Below are 18,513 nucleotides of genomic sequence, written 5' to 3' on the forward strand. Positions count from 1 at the left end.
TGGTGCCCGCGGGCGACCATGTGGGTGACCCCTGTTTTAAGATATTTTATAATACAGTTTGGCTAACAACAAATTTAAGCAAAATCATTCAAAACAATTTTCCTTATCATCATAAAATTTATTTTACAAGTCATAACACGACTGAATGTGTGCGTCTGTAACTGAAGTGCTTCAATAAAAATGAACAGTGGACCATTTCAATCATTGATTTTAAAACTAACAGAAAGGAGAAAAAAAGAAAAATTCATTTGAAATGTTTCTTTGCTCCTAGAAAACAAAACATCACTTCCACATTCTGTATCGTCATTTATAGCAAATATAATAAACTTCTTTCTAAAAGGGTCAATCTCCAGTGAAGAACATCAGGAATGGTCTTTAACGTCTTTGTTGTTGGCTTCCTGTACAGACAGGAAGTCCATGACGAGCTTGGCGGACAGTCTGGGCCGCTCCAAAGCTAAAGTATGGCCGCAGTTATCGAACAGGACCACCTGACTGTCGGGCACTGCCGCCTGCAGCACAGACGCTCCGGAAACATCCAGAACCTGAAAGGACACGATTCGTCTGAAAGTCGCTTTTATAAACACAACACATAACATCAAAAACTTATTTTAATGCCATTTTTCCAGGACGAATCTGTCAACCAGGCTGTCAAATGATTAAAATATTTAATTGCGATTAATCGCAGTTTGTTCATAGATATCTCAAAATTGATCATGACTAATCAGTCAGATATCATTTTTCGTCATTAATAAATGTCCTCGAGACGGATGATTTTCAAGTTTTTATAACCATGACTGGACAATAGTTTGCTTTAATGAAATGTTTTACACAAAAAGGACAGAAACAGGCTTTTAATTACACTTAAAAAATATGTTCCTGCAGTGCATATTTGTCTTGCCAGATTTTGTAAGAATATGAAATGTTTAATCCTGCTGTAGGAGCAATTGCATTCAGGAGAGAGGAACTACACCTCCATGTTTAGATCCCAGGTTCGCACATTAGTAACACAAAATTTAGATTGTTATGGTCGTGGTTTGATTGCCAAAGGTGTTTGGTAACGTAATCTGTGATATTTCTACCTGAATAAATGCTTTTGATATTCTGTACATTACATGTTGTACAAACCCCGTTTCCATATGAGTTGGGAAATTGTGTTAGATGTAAATATAAACAGAATACAATGATTTGCAAATCCTTTTCAACCCATATTCAGTTGAATATGCAACAAAGACAACATATTTGATGTTCAAACTCATAAACTTTTTTTTTTTTTGCAAATAATAATTAACTTAGAATTTCATGGCTGCAACACGTGCCAAAGTAGTTGGGAAAGGGCATGTTCACCACTGTGTTACATCACCTTTTCTTTTAACAAAACTCAATAAACGTTTGGAAACTGAGGAAACTAATTTTTGAAGCTTTGAAAGTGGAATTCTTTCTCATTCTTGTTTTATGTAGAGCTTTAGTCGTTCAACAGTTCGGGGTCTCCGCTGTCGTATTTCACGCTTCATAATGCACCACACATTTTCCATGGGAGACAGTTCTAGACTGCAAGCAGGCCAGGAAAGTACCCGCACTCTTTTACTACGAAGCCATGCTGTTGTAACACGTGGTTTGGCATTGTTTTGCTGAAATAAGCAGGGGCGTCCATGATAATGTTGCTTGGATGACAACATATGTTGTTCCAAAACCTGTATGGACCATTCAGCATTAATGGTGCCTTCACAGATGTGTAAGTTACCCATGCCTTGGGCACTAATACACCCTCATACCATCACAGATGCTGCCTTTTACACTTTGCGCCTATAACAATTCGGATGTTTTTTTCCTCTTTGTTCCGGAGGACACCACAGCCACAGATTCGAAATATAATTTGAAATGTGGACTCGTCAGACCACAGAACACTTTTCCACTTTGCATCAGTCCATCTTTGGTGAGCTCGGGCCCAGCAAAGCCGGCGGCGTTTCTGGGTGTTGTTGATAAATGGCTTTCGCTTTGCATAGTAGAGTTTTGACTTGCACTTACAGATACAGCGACCAACTGTAGTTACTGACAGTGGTTTTCTGAAGTGTTCCTGAGCCCATGTGGTGATATCCTTTACACACTGATGTCAGTTTTTGATGCAGTACCGCCTGAGGGATCACAGGTCCATAATATCTTAGCTTACGTGCAGTGATTTCTCCAGATTCTCTGAACCTTTTGATGATTTTACAGACCGTAGATGGTAAAATCCCTAAATTCCTTGCAATAGCTCGTTGAGAAATGTTGTTCTAAAACTGTTTGACAATTTGCTTACAAAGTGGTGACCCTCGCCCCATCCTTGTTTGTGAATGACTTAGCATTTCATGGAAGCTGCTTTTATACCCAATCATGGCACCCACCTGTTCCCAATTAGCCTGCACACCTGTGGGATGTTCCAAATAAGTGTTTGATGAGAATTCCTCAACTTTATCAGTATTTATTGCCACCTTTCCCAACTTCTTTGTCACGTGTTGCTGGCATCAAATTCTAAAGTTAATTATTATTTGCAAAAAAAAAAATGTTTATGAGTTTGAACATCAAATATGTTGTCTTTGTAGCATATTCAACTGAATATGGGTTGAAAATGATTTGCAAATCATTGTATTCTGTTTATATTTACATCTAACACAATTTCCATAAGTACAAGCCAAGCCACGTGTTACAACAGCGTGGCTTCGTAGTAAAAGAGTGCGAGTACTTTCCTGGCCCGCCTGTAGTCCAGACCTGTCTCCCATCGAAAATGTGTGGTGCATTATGAAGCGTAAAATACAACAACAAGGACTGTTGAACGACTGAGGCTCTACATAAAACAAGAATGAGAAAGAATTCCACTTTCAAAGCTTCAACAATTATTTTCCTCAGTTCCCAAACGTTTATTGAGTGTTGTTAAAAGAAAAGGTGATGTAACACAGTGGTGAACATGCCCTTTCCCAACTACTTTGGCTTGTGTTGCAGCCATGAAATTCTAAGTTAATTATTATTTGCTAAAAAAAATAAAGTTTATAAGTTTCCATCCATCCATCCATTTTCTACCGCTTATTCCCTTTTGGGGTTGCGGGGGGCGCTGGCGCCTATCTCAGCTACAATCGGGCGGAAGGCAGGGTACACCCTGGACAAGTCGCCACCTCATCGCAGGGCCAACACAGATAGACAGACAACATTCACACTCACATTCACACACTAGGGCCAATTTAGTGTTGCCAATCAACCTATCCCCAGGTGCATGTCTTTGGAAGTGGGAGGAAGCCGGAGTACCCGGAGGGAACCCACGCATTCACGGGGAGAACATGCAAACTCCACACAGAAAGATCCCGAGCCTGGATTTGAACCCAGGACTGCAGGAACTTCGTATTGTGAGGCAGACGCACTAACCCCTCTGCCACCGTGAAGCCCGTTTATAAGTTTGAACATCAAATATGTTGTCTTTGTAGCATATTCAACTGAATATGGGTTGAAAAGGATTTGCAAATCATTGTATTCTGTTTATATTTACATCTAACACAATTTCCCAACTCATATGGAAACAAGGTTTTGTACTTATGGACTAAGTACATCACACTAGTGATTTAGGGCTATATAAGTAAACATTGATTGATTGATTGATATTAAAAGATGATTTTTAGTTTTTATTCTAATTAGGGTCCAATAAGCCGAAATAGCAAAGAGAAATAAGAAAAGCATGTAAACAAACAGCTTGGGCCTTTAAGAGGATATCACAAAATTCATAACAAAACATCGTAACAAAAGATGGTCTAAATGGAATGTAACTATTTTGTTATGGTTTTTACACCGAAATTGAAGCCTTGCGCTATTATTGTGTGTGATTGGTACGGGGCCATAAAAAATGTGTTCCCTACTCCAGTGACGACCCTTTTACCTGGTCTTGTTTACCCCAGAGGACCTGCAGGGGCGTCTTGATCAAATGCAGATTTTCATGCAGCGAGTGACGAGACTTTTCATCGACCAGCTCCATGAACACTGAGGAGGCGCCACCAGATGTCAGAAAAAAATGCAGTGGACGACGCCAACATGCGGGTGGACAAACCTTCTCTATAAAAATCGTTATGGTGGAGCCTGTTGTCAAGGAGACCGCGCAGGACCTGACAACAAACGCATCATAGGTCAGAATCCAGCTGCAGGATATGCGCCTATGTTTTATTCTTTTTAGGGCAGGGTGTAGGATCAGCGTCACACCTGCCGCGATAGCTTGATGGGGTTGAAGCAGCAGAGACGCAGCATGTCCTCCAGTTCTTGATGAGTAGAGGGAATCAGAGGGATGGACGCCGGCTGTGGATTCTTCTCCAGCTCCCTCAGACGGCTGATGAACTCGGACTCGGTGGGATAGACAAGACCTGGACGAGGATGAGGGCCATGGATTTTCTTGAAGTTGATGCCTAGATCTGTCAAGTTTACCTGCCGGGCACATCAAGGTGAGGCCAGACAGCTGAGCAGGGTAGGTGGCGGCGTACACTCCTGCGACGTTGCCCCCCATGGATGTCCCCACCAGGTGGAATGGTCTTTTGTCCAGACCCACACTCTGCACAAACTGAGAACAGAGGAGACGGAGAGTTTTAGGGACAAAGCAGGACACGACTACTACTACACATACAGCAAAGACAATAACAAATGAGACGTTTGCAAAAACAATAATAGATTAAAGCTGCAAGCAGCGATGGACGGGACCGACTTTTGCTGGTGTTTCCATTCAACATATCTTTACCTGCACATTACCTACCGTCCCTGCATCCTGGGGTCGCACTGGTGCTTCTTTCTGTCACCCATACATTCTGGTGCTTCCTGCCATCACCCAGACAACATATCTTTACCTGCACATTACCTACCGTCCCTGCATCCTGGGGTCGCACTGGTGCTTCTTTCTGTCACCCATACACACTGGTGCTTCCTGCCATCACCCAGACAACATATCTTGACCTGCACATTACCTACCTTCTCTGTATCCTGGAGTCAAACTGGTGCCTCCTTCTGTCACCCAGTCAACATATCTTGACCCGCACATTACCTACCTTCTCTGCATTGTGTGGTCACGCTGGTGCTTCCTGCTTTTAAGCGGCCATCTTGAGACGGCATCAGCTCAGCGGTTCTTTGAAGGCTCGTAAAAACAAAACCGGAGCAGTACGAAGACTCTTTGCGCAACTTTTAATCAGAAGGGTTCAATCTCTTTCCGGTGCGAGTTTGAAGCCGACACAACAAACGCGCTCAGAGGAGATAATGTTTGAAAAAAGGTGACGGGTTTTTACAAAACTTTTGTTTTGAAGGGGTAATTTCCAACTTCCTGTAGATTTTTGCTGAAGGATGTCAATTAATGAAATGTAGGTCTAAGTGAGACCTACATAGAGGTTTTTGTTTCATGTCTCTACATTTCTACCGGAAGTTACAAGCAGTTTTGTCTGTGTTTTCTTCCCAAGAGCAGTCTTGTCAGTGTTTTATGCCCCAGGGGCGCTAGTGCGCAATTTTGAGTGTTGTTTTTTTTTTTTTTATTAGATCAAAATTGTCACCAGTCCTGATGTGTGTGTCGAGTTTGGTGAACTTACTTCTCATTTGACGTACAGTAAGCGATCATCCTGTTTTATGCACTCCTGCTCTCCCTGTGTTCTGCCTCTTCGTGTTCTCAGTGTTTTCTTGTGTCGCCCCCGCAGTAAACATCCGTCATCTCTCTCTGGACTCTGACTGCCTCCCTCAATCCTCGACCCCCACTTTGGACTCGGACCTCTTGACGCCCCTCTCAGCCCCACGGACCCCCGCTTGTATCCCGGATCACCTGCGTGTCTCCCTGGACGTTCCTTCGCTCTCATCAACACTTGGTAACACACACTTCAGTTAATTAACACTCTTAGTCTTACACCATACACTCTTGGGTTTTTGACACACACCATTCTAGAGTTTATCATTATTGTTAAATATTATTATTTATTATTAGTATTATATATATTTATTTACTATATATATATAAAAAATCTCTGTACACTACTGCCACCTAGTGTCCGTCTGCTGTCACTCCACCTTGCAAACCATAACAAAACGCATTGAATGAGAAGGTGTGTCCTGTACTGTACGTCCATGTTGCCCGGTTGCAAATGCGTCACAGACCGGAACCGGTACCCGGACCGGTGGGTGGGGACCACTGCACTCGGACACACACCTGGTGGATTCGGGCAACCTGGCCCCGAATGCTGTAGTCCTCGGCGCCGGTGCGACTGGTCCCTTCGTGTCCCGGCATGTCCACGCACACCACGTGCTGGCCTCTGGGGAGGTGCTGTTGGAGAAAACAAAAGTAGTGAAGCGGAACTCAGGGCACAGCGACGTTTATTTGCGGTGCGTCACCTTGACGAAGGGCAGCCACATGTCTTTGGCGGCGGAGAAGCCATGCAGCAGGAGCAACGACGGCGCGGCGTTCCCCGCCGTCCCGCGACAGAAGTAACAGAAGCGGTAACTCCCGCTGTACGAGTAGCGCACCGTCAGCCCCAGCTTGCGGCGCCAGAACCTACGCAAAAGCGCGACATCTTTTAGCAAATCCTCTTTCTCCACGGGTCCTTATGGAACAAGACTCCATTCATGCCGCGCAGCTGCTGACGTGACGGCGGCTCGGCACCGCGTGGGTGTGCACTTTAGAAAAAGGTCAGCCCTGTTCGGTCGTACCTTCACATTTAAAGCCCACTTCAAAGAGCGAGCGAAGCGCCAAATAGGGATTAATCGTGACAAATTGCGAATGTTTCTGCTCAAAATGCACCTTGACTAGTGAGGAGCTTTGCTTGTGGGAGGACAAAAGTGTCTCTCTCCACACTGTCAGGACACTCTGCTCCTAAATAACAGCAACCCAACATTTTGAAAGAGCCAAACTGGACCAAAAAAACACAAAAAAAATCTGTCTGGAGCCGCAAAATTTTTTAAGTTTTATATAAGTGTTATAATGAAGACAACACATGATGTAAGTGTTTATATTAGCTATATTAGCCTACTATTAAAATGACTTTTAATGTCTTATATAAGTGTTATATTGAAGGCAACACATGATGTAAGTGTCCATATTAACCATATTAGCCTACTATTAAAACTACTTTACAGGTCTTAAATAAGTGTTATATTGAAGGCAACATATGATGTAAGTGTCTATATCAGCTATATTAGCCTACTATCAAAAGGACTTTAAGAGCCTTATATAAGTGTTATAATGAAGACAACACATGATGTAAGTGTCTATATTAGTTGTATTAGCCTATTATCAAAATGACTTTAAAAGTCTTATATCAGTGTTATAATGAAGGCAACACATGATGTAAGTGTCTATATTATCTATATTGCATACTATCAAAATTACTTTAAAAGCCTTATATAAGTGTTATAATGAAGGCAACACATGATGTAAGTGTCTATATTAGCCTACTATCAAAATGACTTTAAAAGCCTTGTATAAGTGTTATAATGAAGGCAACACATGATGTAAGTGTCTATATTAGCTGTATTGCCTACTATCACAATGACTTTAAGAGCCTTATATAAGTGTTATAATGAAGGCAATACATGATGTAAGTGTCTATATTAGCCTACTATCAAAATGACTTTAAAAGCCTTATATAAGTGTTATAATGAAGACAACATATGATGTAAGTGTCTATATTAGCTATATTAGCCTACTATCAAAATGACTTTAAAAGTCTTATATAAGTGTTATAATGAAGGCAACACATGATGTAAGTGTCTATATTAGCTATATTAGCCATCTATTAAAATTACTTTAAATGTCTTATTTAAGTGTTATGATGAAGGCAACACATGATGTGTGTGTCTATATTAGCCTACTATCAAAATTACTTTAAAAGTCTTATATAAGTGTTATAATGAAGGCAACACATGATGTAAGTGTCTATATTAGCCTACTATCAAAATTACTTTAAAAGTCTTACATAAGTGTTATAATGAAGGCAACACATGATGTGTCTATATTAGCCTACTATCAAAATTACTTTAAAAGTCTTATGTAAGTGTTGTAATGAAGGCAACACATGATGTAAGTGTCTATATTAGCCTACTATCAATATGACATTAAAAGCCTTGTATAAGTGTTATAATAAAGGCAACACATTATGTAAGTGTCTATATTAACTACATCAGCCTACTATCAAAATTACTATGATCTGACGCAAATCTTCATTGACAGAAATGTTGGAATGTAATATTTATTCTACACAATTTTACAACATTGGAAAACATTACTAAAAAAAATTCTTCATCACAGACTTCTTCTGTTTGTTTGATATTGTCAGTACTTCCACAAGTGGCGGAAAAGGGTATTACAACTCAGTGGTAAGAAGCACACCAGGTATGGCGTCGGCTCACCAGTTATAAGCGTTGATGAACACTCCGGGCCGGAAGCACAAGGACGTGACGAAGACAAAAACAGGAAGCACCAGAACGGTCCCGAGCATCACGGCAGTGGAACTTTCCTCCATCGTTGCGCTGTCAACACACAAATATGCAATGTAACATTTGTTTTTGATAATTCTTTTAAGCCTATTTTGGTTGATTAAAATCCAAAAAAAGGCAAAGCATTTGCTCAATTTCAGTTAGAATGTAGTAAAAGCTTCAAAAGGAGCATTGCTGGTGAATGCTAGGTTGCTACAGTAGAAACAAACAACCTTTTTCATGCATTATCCACGGCAGCCTCTTCGGCATTAGCAGAGTGATGCAACTAGTGATAAGACACACATCATGTAACTCAAACTAGCAGACACAATCAGTCACTGCACATTTGGACCGCACAAAAATGGGTTTTTTCTCGCTTCCCCCCCCCCCCAGATTGAAAAAAGAAAGCGTTACCGGGGGTAATTATCAGAAGTATGAGCTAAACAGTTACATAGCGCAGTGATTCTCCATGTGGTGGTACGCCAAAAAAGTACTTATTTAATCAATCAATCAATGTTTACTTATATAGCCCTAAATCACTAGTGTCTCAAAGGGCTGCACAAACCACTACGACATCCTCGGTAGGCCCACATAAGGGCAAGGAAAACTCAGACCCAGTGGGACGTCGGTGACAATGATGACTATGAGAACATGATACTGTGAAAGATCAATCCATAATGGATCCAACACAGTCGCGAGAGTCCAGTCCAAAGCGGATCCAACACGGCAGCGAGAGTCCCGTTCACAGCGGAGCCAGCAGGAAACCATCCCAAGAGGAGGCTGATCAGCAGCGCAGAGATGTCCCCAGCCGATACACAGGCGAGCAGTACATGGCCACCGGATCGGACCGGACTCCCTCCACAAAGGAGAGTGGGACATAGAAGAAAAAGAAAAGAAACGGCAGATCAACTGGTCTAAAAAGGGAGTCTATTTAAAGGCTAGAGCATACAAATGAGTTTTAAGGTGAGACTTAAATGCTTCTACTGAGGTAGCATCTCGAACTGTTACCGGGAGGGCATTCCAGAGTACTGGAGCCCGAAATGAAAAAGCTCTACAGCCCGCAGACTTTTTTTGGGCTTTGGGAATCACTAACAAGCCGGAGTCCTTTGAACGCAGATTTCTTGCCGGGACATATGGTACAATACAATCGGCAAGATAGGATGGAGCTAGACCGTGTAGTATTTTATACGTAAGTAGTAAAACTTTAACGTCACATCTTAAGTGCACAGGAAGCCAGTGCAGGTGAGCCAGTACAGGCATAATGTGATCAAACTTTCTTGTTCTTGTCAAAAGTCTAGCAGCCGCATTTTGTACCAACTGTAATCTTTTAATGCTAGACATGGGGAGACCCGAAAATAATACGTTACAGTAATCGATGCGAGACGTAACAAACGCATGGATAATGATCTCTCAAACACAGTGTTGCTGGTCAAACTGTGTGTAATGTTACAAAGAGGCCAAACATATTCGATATATTTTTTAAATACAAACCCCGTTTCCATATGAGTTGGGAAATTGTGTTAGATGTAAATATAAACAGAATACAATGATTTGCAAATCATTTTCAACCCATATTCAGTTGAATATGCTACAAAGACAACATATTTGATGTTCAAACTGATAAACCTTTTTTTTTGTGAAAAAAATCATGAACTTTAGAATTTGATGCTAGCAACACGTGACAAAGAAGTTGGGAAAGGTGGCAATAAATACTGATAAAGTTGAGAAATGCTCATCAAACACTTATTTGGAACATCCCACAGGTGTGCAGGCTAATTGGGAACAGGTGGGTGCCATGATTGGGTATAAAAGCAGCTTCCATGAAATGCTAAGTCATTCACAAACAAGGATGGGGCGAGGGTCACTAATTTGAAAGCAAATTGTCGAACAGTTTTAGAACAACATTTCTCAACGAGCTATTGCAAGGAATTTAGGGATTTTACCATCTACGGTCTGTAAAATCATCAAAAGGTTCAGAGAATCTGGAGAAATCACTACACCTAAGTAATTATATTACGGACCTTTGATCCTTCAGGCGGTACTGCATCAAAAACCGACATCAGTGTGTAAAGGATATCATCACCTAGGCTCAGGAACACTTCATAAAACCACTGTCAGTAACTACAGTTGGTCGCTACATCTGTAAGTGCAAGTTAAAACTCTACTATGCAAAGCGAAACCCATTTATCAACAACACCCAGGAACACCGCTGGCTTCGCTGGGCCCGAGCTCATCTAAGATGGACTGATGCAAAGTGGAAAAATGTTCTGTGGTCTGACAAGTCCACATTAAAATTATATTTGGAAACTGTGGACGTTCCGGATTATTGGAGGCGCAAAGTTCAAAAGCCAGCATCTGTGATGGTATGGGGGTATACTAGTGCCCAAGGCATGGGTAACTTACACATCTGTGAAGGCACCATTAATGCTGAATGGTCCATACAGGTTTTGGAGCAACATATGTTGTCATCCAAGCAACGTTATCATGGACGCCCCTGCTTATTTCAGCAAAACAATGCCAAGCCACGTGTTACAACAGCGTGGCTTCGTAAAAAAAGGGGGCGGGTACTTTCCTGGCCCGCCTGCAGTCCAGACCTGTCTCCCATCGAAAATGTGTGGCGCATTATGAAGCGTAAAATACGACAGCGGAGACCCTGGACTGTCGAACGACTGAAGCTCTAAATAAAACAAGAATGGGAAAGAATTCCCCTTTCAAAGCTTCAACAATTAGTTTCCTCAGTTCCCAAATGTTTATTGAGTGTTGTTAAAAGAAAAGGTGATGTAACACAGTGGTGAACATGCCCTTTCCCAACTACTTTTGCACGTGTTGCAGCCATGAAATTCTAAGTTAATTATTTGCAAGAAAAAATAAGGCATATGAGTTTGAACAACAAATAACTTGTCTTTGTAGTGCATTCAACTGAATATGGGTTGAAAAGGATTTGCAAATCATTGTATTCTGTTTATATTTACATCTAACACAAATTCCCAACTTATATTGAAACGGGGTTTGTAAAATCTCTGCGTTAGTTTTAATGAATGCTTAAGCCTACTATGTTTAAGCATTTTAATATTGGTCATCATGGTAAAGCCAAGTGTTTTCTGAGGTGGTAGTTGCTGAAAACATTTTGAGAACCGACAACATTCAACATTTTTTCTCATATACATTTTATTATGAATCATTTATTTTTTGTATTTTTTTGTCTCCCTAATTCTTTTTGCGGGCCGTGTTTGAGTATATTTTTTATCATAACAATGTATAAGGTTAATGTATTCCACTTCCCCCCTTCTTATCCGCTTTCTTTTGTAATTCAAGTATTCATTACATTTATGTATTGTTGCATTTGAAGCGGTTGTAATGTTGATAACAGAAGTCCTTATTGTTATTCATTATCAATAGTGTTATTTATTATTGGTATTAGTATATAGTGCAATCCTTTCTATTGTCATTACTTTATTACTATTTCCTTCACTAATTATATCATCCTTTGTACAAGAGAAAATCGCAAAACAAGGCACACTGCTAAAGCTTAACCTACGTTTACCATAACAATGTAAAAGGTTAATATATCCCACCCCCCCTTATCCGCTTTCTTGTGTAATTCAAGTATTCATGATATTTATGTTGATAACAGAGGTCATTATTACTATTATTAATTATCAATAGTTTATTTGTATTGTTCAATTCATAGTGCAATCGTTCTTATTGTCATTACTTTATTACTATCTCCTTTACTGATCAATTATCCCTTATAACACTGCTAAAGCTTAACCTAAGTTTACTATAACAATGTAAAAGGTTAATATTGTCTGCTTCTCTTCCCCCCCTTTTCCTCTTTCTTTTGTAATTAGTTTTGATTACATTTATGTATTGTTGCATCTGAAGTGGTTGTAATGTTGATAATTGAGGTATTTATAATTATTTATTATCAATAGTGTTATTTCTATTTGTATGTTTATTGTTCCATACGTGGTGCAATAATGTTCATTGTCATTACTGTGTTATTACTATCTACCTCACTAATCTGTTCTTTTTCATTTTTGTTATCATATTTGTTATAAAATCATATTTGATGATGTAGTTCTGTTGTTGTCTCTCTCTGTCTCGTCTTTATAAGTCTATTTTTTTCTTCTGTCTCCGGCCAAGATTAGTGAAGTGAAGTGAATTATAATTATATAGCGCTTTTCTCTAGTGACTCAAAGCGCTTTTACATTGTGAAACCCAATATCTAAATTTAAAGCAGTGTAGGTGGGACTGGGAGCAGGTGGGTAAAGTGTCTTGCCCAAGGACACAACGGCAGTGACGAGGATGGCGGAAGCGGGGATCGAACCTGGAACCCTCAAGTTGCTGGCACGGCCACTGTACCAACCCAGCTATGCCGCTATCTATTTAATAAAGTCAAATACAAATTGGCGACAAGAAAAATCCCTCACTTCTGTTTTCTAAAGTAAATCTGTACAGCAGATATGTGCATTTCCAGCAACAATATTTAAAAACAAAACAAAAAAAACATTTTTTTTTTTTTTTAAAGGTATTGAGTAAAATTGAAAAACAAGCAGTGGGTCATAAATGGACTTTGCTTACCTCTGACCTATTGTCTTATCTTCTTCCTGTGTAATGACTGCTGTTGGTTCTTTGTGATTGTTTCCACACCTACATAAAAGACAATGAAAGTTATGATTATTACATTTTAATTCCCCATAGTGAAGCATGATAACAATAATAATAATGATAATAATTAGTTTGCACCTGGGGGCAGGTTGATTGGCAACACTAAATGGTCCCTAGAGTGTGAATGTTGTCTGTCTATCTGTGTTGGCCCTGCGATGAGGTAGCGAGTTGTCCAGGGAGTACCCTGCCTTCCGCCCGATTGAAGCTGAGATAGGCTCCAGCACCCCCCGCCACCCCGAAGGGAATAAGCGGTAGTAAATGGATGAATAGAATTTGACTGGGGCACAGTTCACATGGTCAAAGGTTAAAATGTGTTGTTATGTCATCAAGCCTCGCGACAAAAGAATTATAATTTTACACTGGCTGAAAGGATATTAGCCACGCTGTAAAAAAAAAATTATGTAAAAAAACAGTCATCTACTGGCAGATACGACTACCAAAAGAAAACCATAAAATTAAAGTAAAACATTGTAAACCAAGTAATGATCAAAAACATATTTACAGAAATTTTCATGAAACATTTTTGCGGAAAAATATCGTAATTTTATAGATTTCTATTAAATTATTAAGATCAACCACCTTTAATAAAGTGAGGATGCAAACAGTTCTGCAGAAAAATACCTTTATTCTACAGAGTTTTTACCAAATTTTACCTTTAATGAAGTGACAATGCTGGCAGATCCACAGAAAAATACCATTATTTTACAGATTTTTTTCTGAATTGTTAAGATCCTTTTTAAGATTAACATGAATTTGAAAGTAATTTAAGAAAACAGAAAATGCTACGTATAATTAATTTGTTATTTTTCTGTAAAAAAAATAGAAATATACATAGTTTGCCATTACTGGCATATTACTTAAAATAACAGGCGGATTGTTTATTTACGGATAATGTCTTCATTTCTACAGTTTTATAAACTATTTAAAAAAAAAAGAAAATATACAGTATACATTTTGAGTAAATTAACAATAAAATTAGGATTTTTTTGCAGTGCATAAAAAAAGAAGTAATAGCAAATGAGAGATGACGTCATTTTTACTAGTTAGTGAACGTAAACATTACAGGAGAACGCAACCTTATTATAGTATTGGCTAACTTTTATATTCCTAAATGTAAGTTTCTGTTTTTTTGTGCCTTTAACAAAGAATTAGAACGCTACGTTAAAACACTCTCTACCTCTAACAACCAAAAAGCTGTGAAAACGATGATGCTGTGTTCAAAAATTGAAATTATTTACTGAACTTGTGTGAGCCTATGCTTTGCACTTTGTTATATATATATATTTTTTTGCATTCTATTTTAGTTACTTTAGTGAGTTTACAACCCCTTGACGCTGTTGTGTACTTATTTTGATTGTTATTGTTTCTCAATTGTTTGTATATGTTCCGATTTATAAATAAAGGTTTATAAAATAAAATAAATAATAAAAAACATTACAGGAGACGACCGCGTGTACCACAATAACGGCAAACAAGTGTGTAATATTGATTTTTGTTGTTGATTGTTATTTTTCAATTGTTTGTGAATGTTGCAATTTATAAATAAAGGTTTATAAAATAAAATAAATAGATAAAAACATTACAGGAGACGACCGCGTGATGGCAAACAAGTGTGTAATATTGATTTTTATTGTTGATTGTTATTTTCAATTGTTTGTAAATGTTGCAATTTATAAATGAAGGTTTCTAAAATACAAAAAACATTACAGGAGAAGACCACGTGTACCACAGTAATGGCAAATAATTGTGTAAAATCGATTTTTATTGCTGATTGTGATTTCTCAATTGTTTGTAAATGTTGCAATTTATAAATAAAGTTTTATAAAATTAAAAAAACATTACAGGAAAAGACCACGTATACCCCATTAATGGCAAATAATTGTGTAAAATCGATTTTTATTGCTGATTGTTATTTCTCAATTGTTTGTAAATGTTGCAATTTATTAATAAAGATTTATATAAAAAAAACATCAGAGGAGAAGACTGCGTATACCACAATAATGGCAAACAAGCGCGTAATATCGACGGATATTGTTGATAAAAGCCTGTACTATGAGTTGGTTGCCGTGTAAAGGAGGCAGCTTACCTGTCCGAGTCCTCGTCGACGTGTTATGTGTCCTCCATGGACTAATAAGTGACTGTGGCGAGTTGTGTGCCTCCGTGTTTGAGGCGAGTGACTCGACAAGCTTTCATCCTCACTTAAAGGGCAAGTACAGTGGACGGCCGTGCTGCGTTCAATGACCATGAGAGGGATTGGAGGGATGACGTACCCAATGCCGCGCGATCTAACCGAGGTGTGTTCAAAACAGTAGGAAATATCAAGAAGCATCCCACTTCTACTGTACGTAGTAAACGAGGTCCGTTACATTCGCAGATTTTTTTGTTTTTTTTTTGGAACCTTTCATCGGTATTGTATGTTTTGGGCATGTGCTGTAGAATTGTAACAACTTTTTAAACAAGAGCTTGAACATCCCGTGCTGCGTTAACTGGTCAACTGTAATGGTTAAATATATTTGCACTTACCCTTGGTGACGTTAAATCAGGGGTTCCCAAACTATGGCCTGCAGACCAATAAGATCTCTCTCTCTCTCTCTCTCTCTCTCTCTCTGTATATCAATCAATCAATCAATCAATGTTTACTTATATAGCCCTAAATCACTAGTGTCTCAAAGGGCTGCACAAACCACCACGACATCCTCGGTAGGCCCACATAAGGGCAAGGAAAACTCACACCCAGTGGGACGTCTGTGACAATAATGATTATGAGAACCTTAGAGAGGAGGAAAGCAATGGATGTCGAGCGGGTCTAACATGATACTCTGAAAGTTCAATCCACAATGGATCCAACATAGTCGCGAGAGTCCAGTCCAAAGCGGGTCCAACTCAGCAGCGAGAGTCCCGTTCACAGCGGAGCCAGCAGGAAACCATCCCAAGCGGAGGCGGATCAGCAGCGCAGAGATGTCGAGGCGGATCAGCAGCGCAGAGATGTCCCCAGCCGATACACAGGCAAGCAGTACATGGCCACCGGATCGGACCGGACCCCCTCCACAGGGGAGAGTGGGACATATATATATATATATATATATATATATATATATATATATATATATATATATATATATATATATATATATATATATATATATATATATATATATATATATATATATATATATATATATATATATATATATATATATATATATATATAATTATATATACATGTATATATATATACATACATATTACATATATACATATGCATATATATACATACAAACACACATATATACATGTATCTATACATATACATACATATACACATACATATATATCCATGTATACATACATATATACATATATGCATATATATATACATGCACATATATACATACATATATACATACACACACATAAAAACATACACATATATACCTGCAGATATATATACATACAAACAAATATATATATGTCTGTATATACACATACATACATATATATGTATGTATGTATATACATATATATATACACACACACATACAGACATACATAAATATACATACATACATACATATATATACATATATATATATATATATATGTATATATACATATATACATATATATACATATATATGTATATATACATATATACATATATATACATACATATATATATATATATATATATATATATATATATATATATATATATATATATATATATATATATATATATATATATATATATATATATATCAGAGGTGGGACCAAGTCATTGTTTTGCAAGTCACAAGTAAGTCTCAAGTCTTTGACCTCGAGTCTCGAGTCAAGTCCCAAGTCAAGACAGGCAAGTCCCGAGTCAAGTCCCAAGTCAAGACAGGCAAGTCTCAAGTCAAGTCCCAAGTCCTGCATTTTGAGTTTCGAGTCATTTCAAGTCCTTTTAACCACAGACTAATACATTTACACAGATTGTGTATGCTTTTAAAACACTGTATGTATTTACAGTATAATAAAAAAATTGTGCTGACATTGCACTTCATAATAGCACTATTAACCAGTTATTTTAAACATTTAACTCATTCCTTTACAGAATGAACACATTTGAAAAAACAAGTACAACTGTACTTATTTGCACAAAAGGTGTTAACATTGTATTTCCATGGCATATAGCATTGGAACTAGTTCCACAGCAGTTTCTATCCTGTTCTTACCTTATCTCATTGATCTCATCTCATACTGTATGTGTGTTTATGTGTGTGTACACATAAAAAACATAACAAATACATAAAAATAACAAGGAACAGAGTTGTACTTTTTAGAATTCACGGCCCTATGGAAAATTAACCAGCCGCCACTGATTATGATGCATTATCATTTTAGGCAAAGTATAAGACAAAACTGTCTTAACAGTATAACTGTAATCAGGAATAAGTCTTTTAGTAACAATATTCAAATACTAACTTTGTTGGGTAAGACAGAATTTGCTGTTATTCTGAATCCAGTGAAACAGATTGGTGGTTTTAGCTGATGTAAAGACTTTCAGGTGTTTATATACGTTTATGTTTAAGTTGGCAGACACTTTTATCCAAAGCAACATACATGAAAAATACATATAAAACAATCACTGTAAACATGATCATTTAAAGGAAGAGTGTAATAGAAAATATTAATACAAAGTGTCAAGATAGAATAAACTCTCTGTTGTTGCAGCAACAGAAATACAGTCTATAAGCAATATAGATATCTAATGTATTCATACATTGTTTATGTAGGATATACGCATGTACATATAAACTAATCATATTGTTTCTTCAATTTAGAAATAGCTGACCGTTTTTTCCCCTTTTCTGGGATTATTATTCCCAGTTTTGATCTTGGACGTCTGGTTATTTATAGCATATAAGAATATTCTATTATTTTTAAACAAACTATGAACACGCCAAAAAATGTGTCCTTTATCATAGATACACGTATGACGAAAAAGCGCGTGAATATCAGTGGTATTCAGTGAGTTAATATGAATTAAATGCGCTGACAGTTCACTGCTCCTGACAAATGAATTGCCCTGAGTGGAGCGGATCACCACTCCAAGATGGCGGCCCCGCGTCTCGTCTGCGGCAATAGGCAGTAGCGGTCAATGCTGCGTCTACTTATAAGATGTCTATGGTTATAACGTTAGCAGTGAGTTTACAGCCTCACTGATTTAACTACACAGCAAATAAAAGTTATGTTACTCAGCCAATAAACGTTACCTTACATTCAAAACTTACCCTTCTTTATGCAACTTCAAATGTCGAACGAAGATGTTGCGTCTCTGTCTGTAATCTTCCAACGAACCGCAGGCTTTGCATACGGCAATTCGTTTTTGTTGACCAAGTCATAGTTTTTATACCCGAA

At 38.1% G+C, this 18,513-nt stretch overlaps 1 protein-coding gene across 1 annotated transcript; it reads right to left on the reverse strand.

Annotated features, from left to right (window-relative positions):
* Positions 1-85: 85 nt before the first annotated feature.
* LOC133545685 (monoacylglycerol lipase abhd6-B-like) lies at positions 86-15,355 on the reverse strand. The gene is made up of 10 exons (XM_061891497.1): positions 15,200-15,355; positions 13,027-13,095; positions 8,377-8,496; positions 6,364-6,523; positions 6,182-6,295; positions 4,435-4,567; positions 4,216-4,373; positions 4,067-4,121; positions 3,899-3,999; positions 86-542 (listed from the first exon to the last, which is right to left on the reverse strand). The coding sequence occupies exons 3-10, from the start codon at positions 8,487-8,489 to the stop codon at positions 363-365; spliced, it is 1,014 nt and encodes a 337-aa protein (XP_061747481.1). The 5' UTR covers positions 8,490-8,496; positions 13,027-13,095; positions 15,200-15,355; the 3' UTR covers positions 86-362.
* Positions 15,356-18,513: the final 3,158 nt, after the last annotated feature.

The sequence above is a fragment of the Nerophis ophidion genome, linkage group LG02, assembly GCF_033978795.1.
Source record: "Nerophis ophidion isolate RoL-2023_Sa linkage group LG02, RoL_Noph_v1.0, whole genome shotgun sequence".
NCBI lineage: Eukaryota > Metazoa > Chordata > Actinopteri > Syngnathiformes > Syngnathidae > Nerophis > Nerophis ophidion.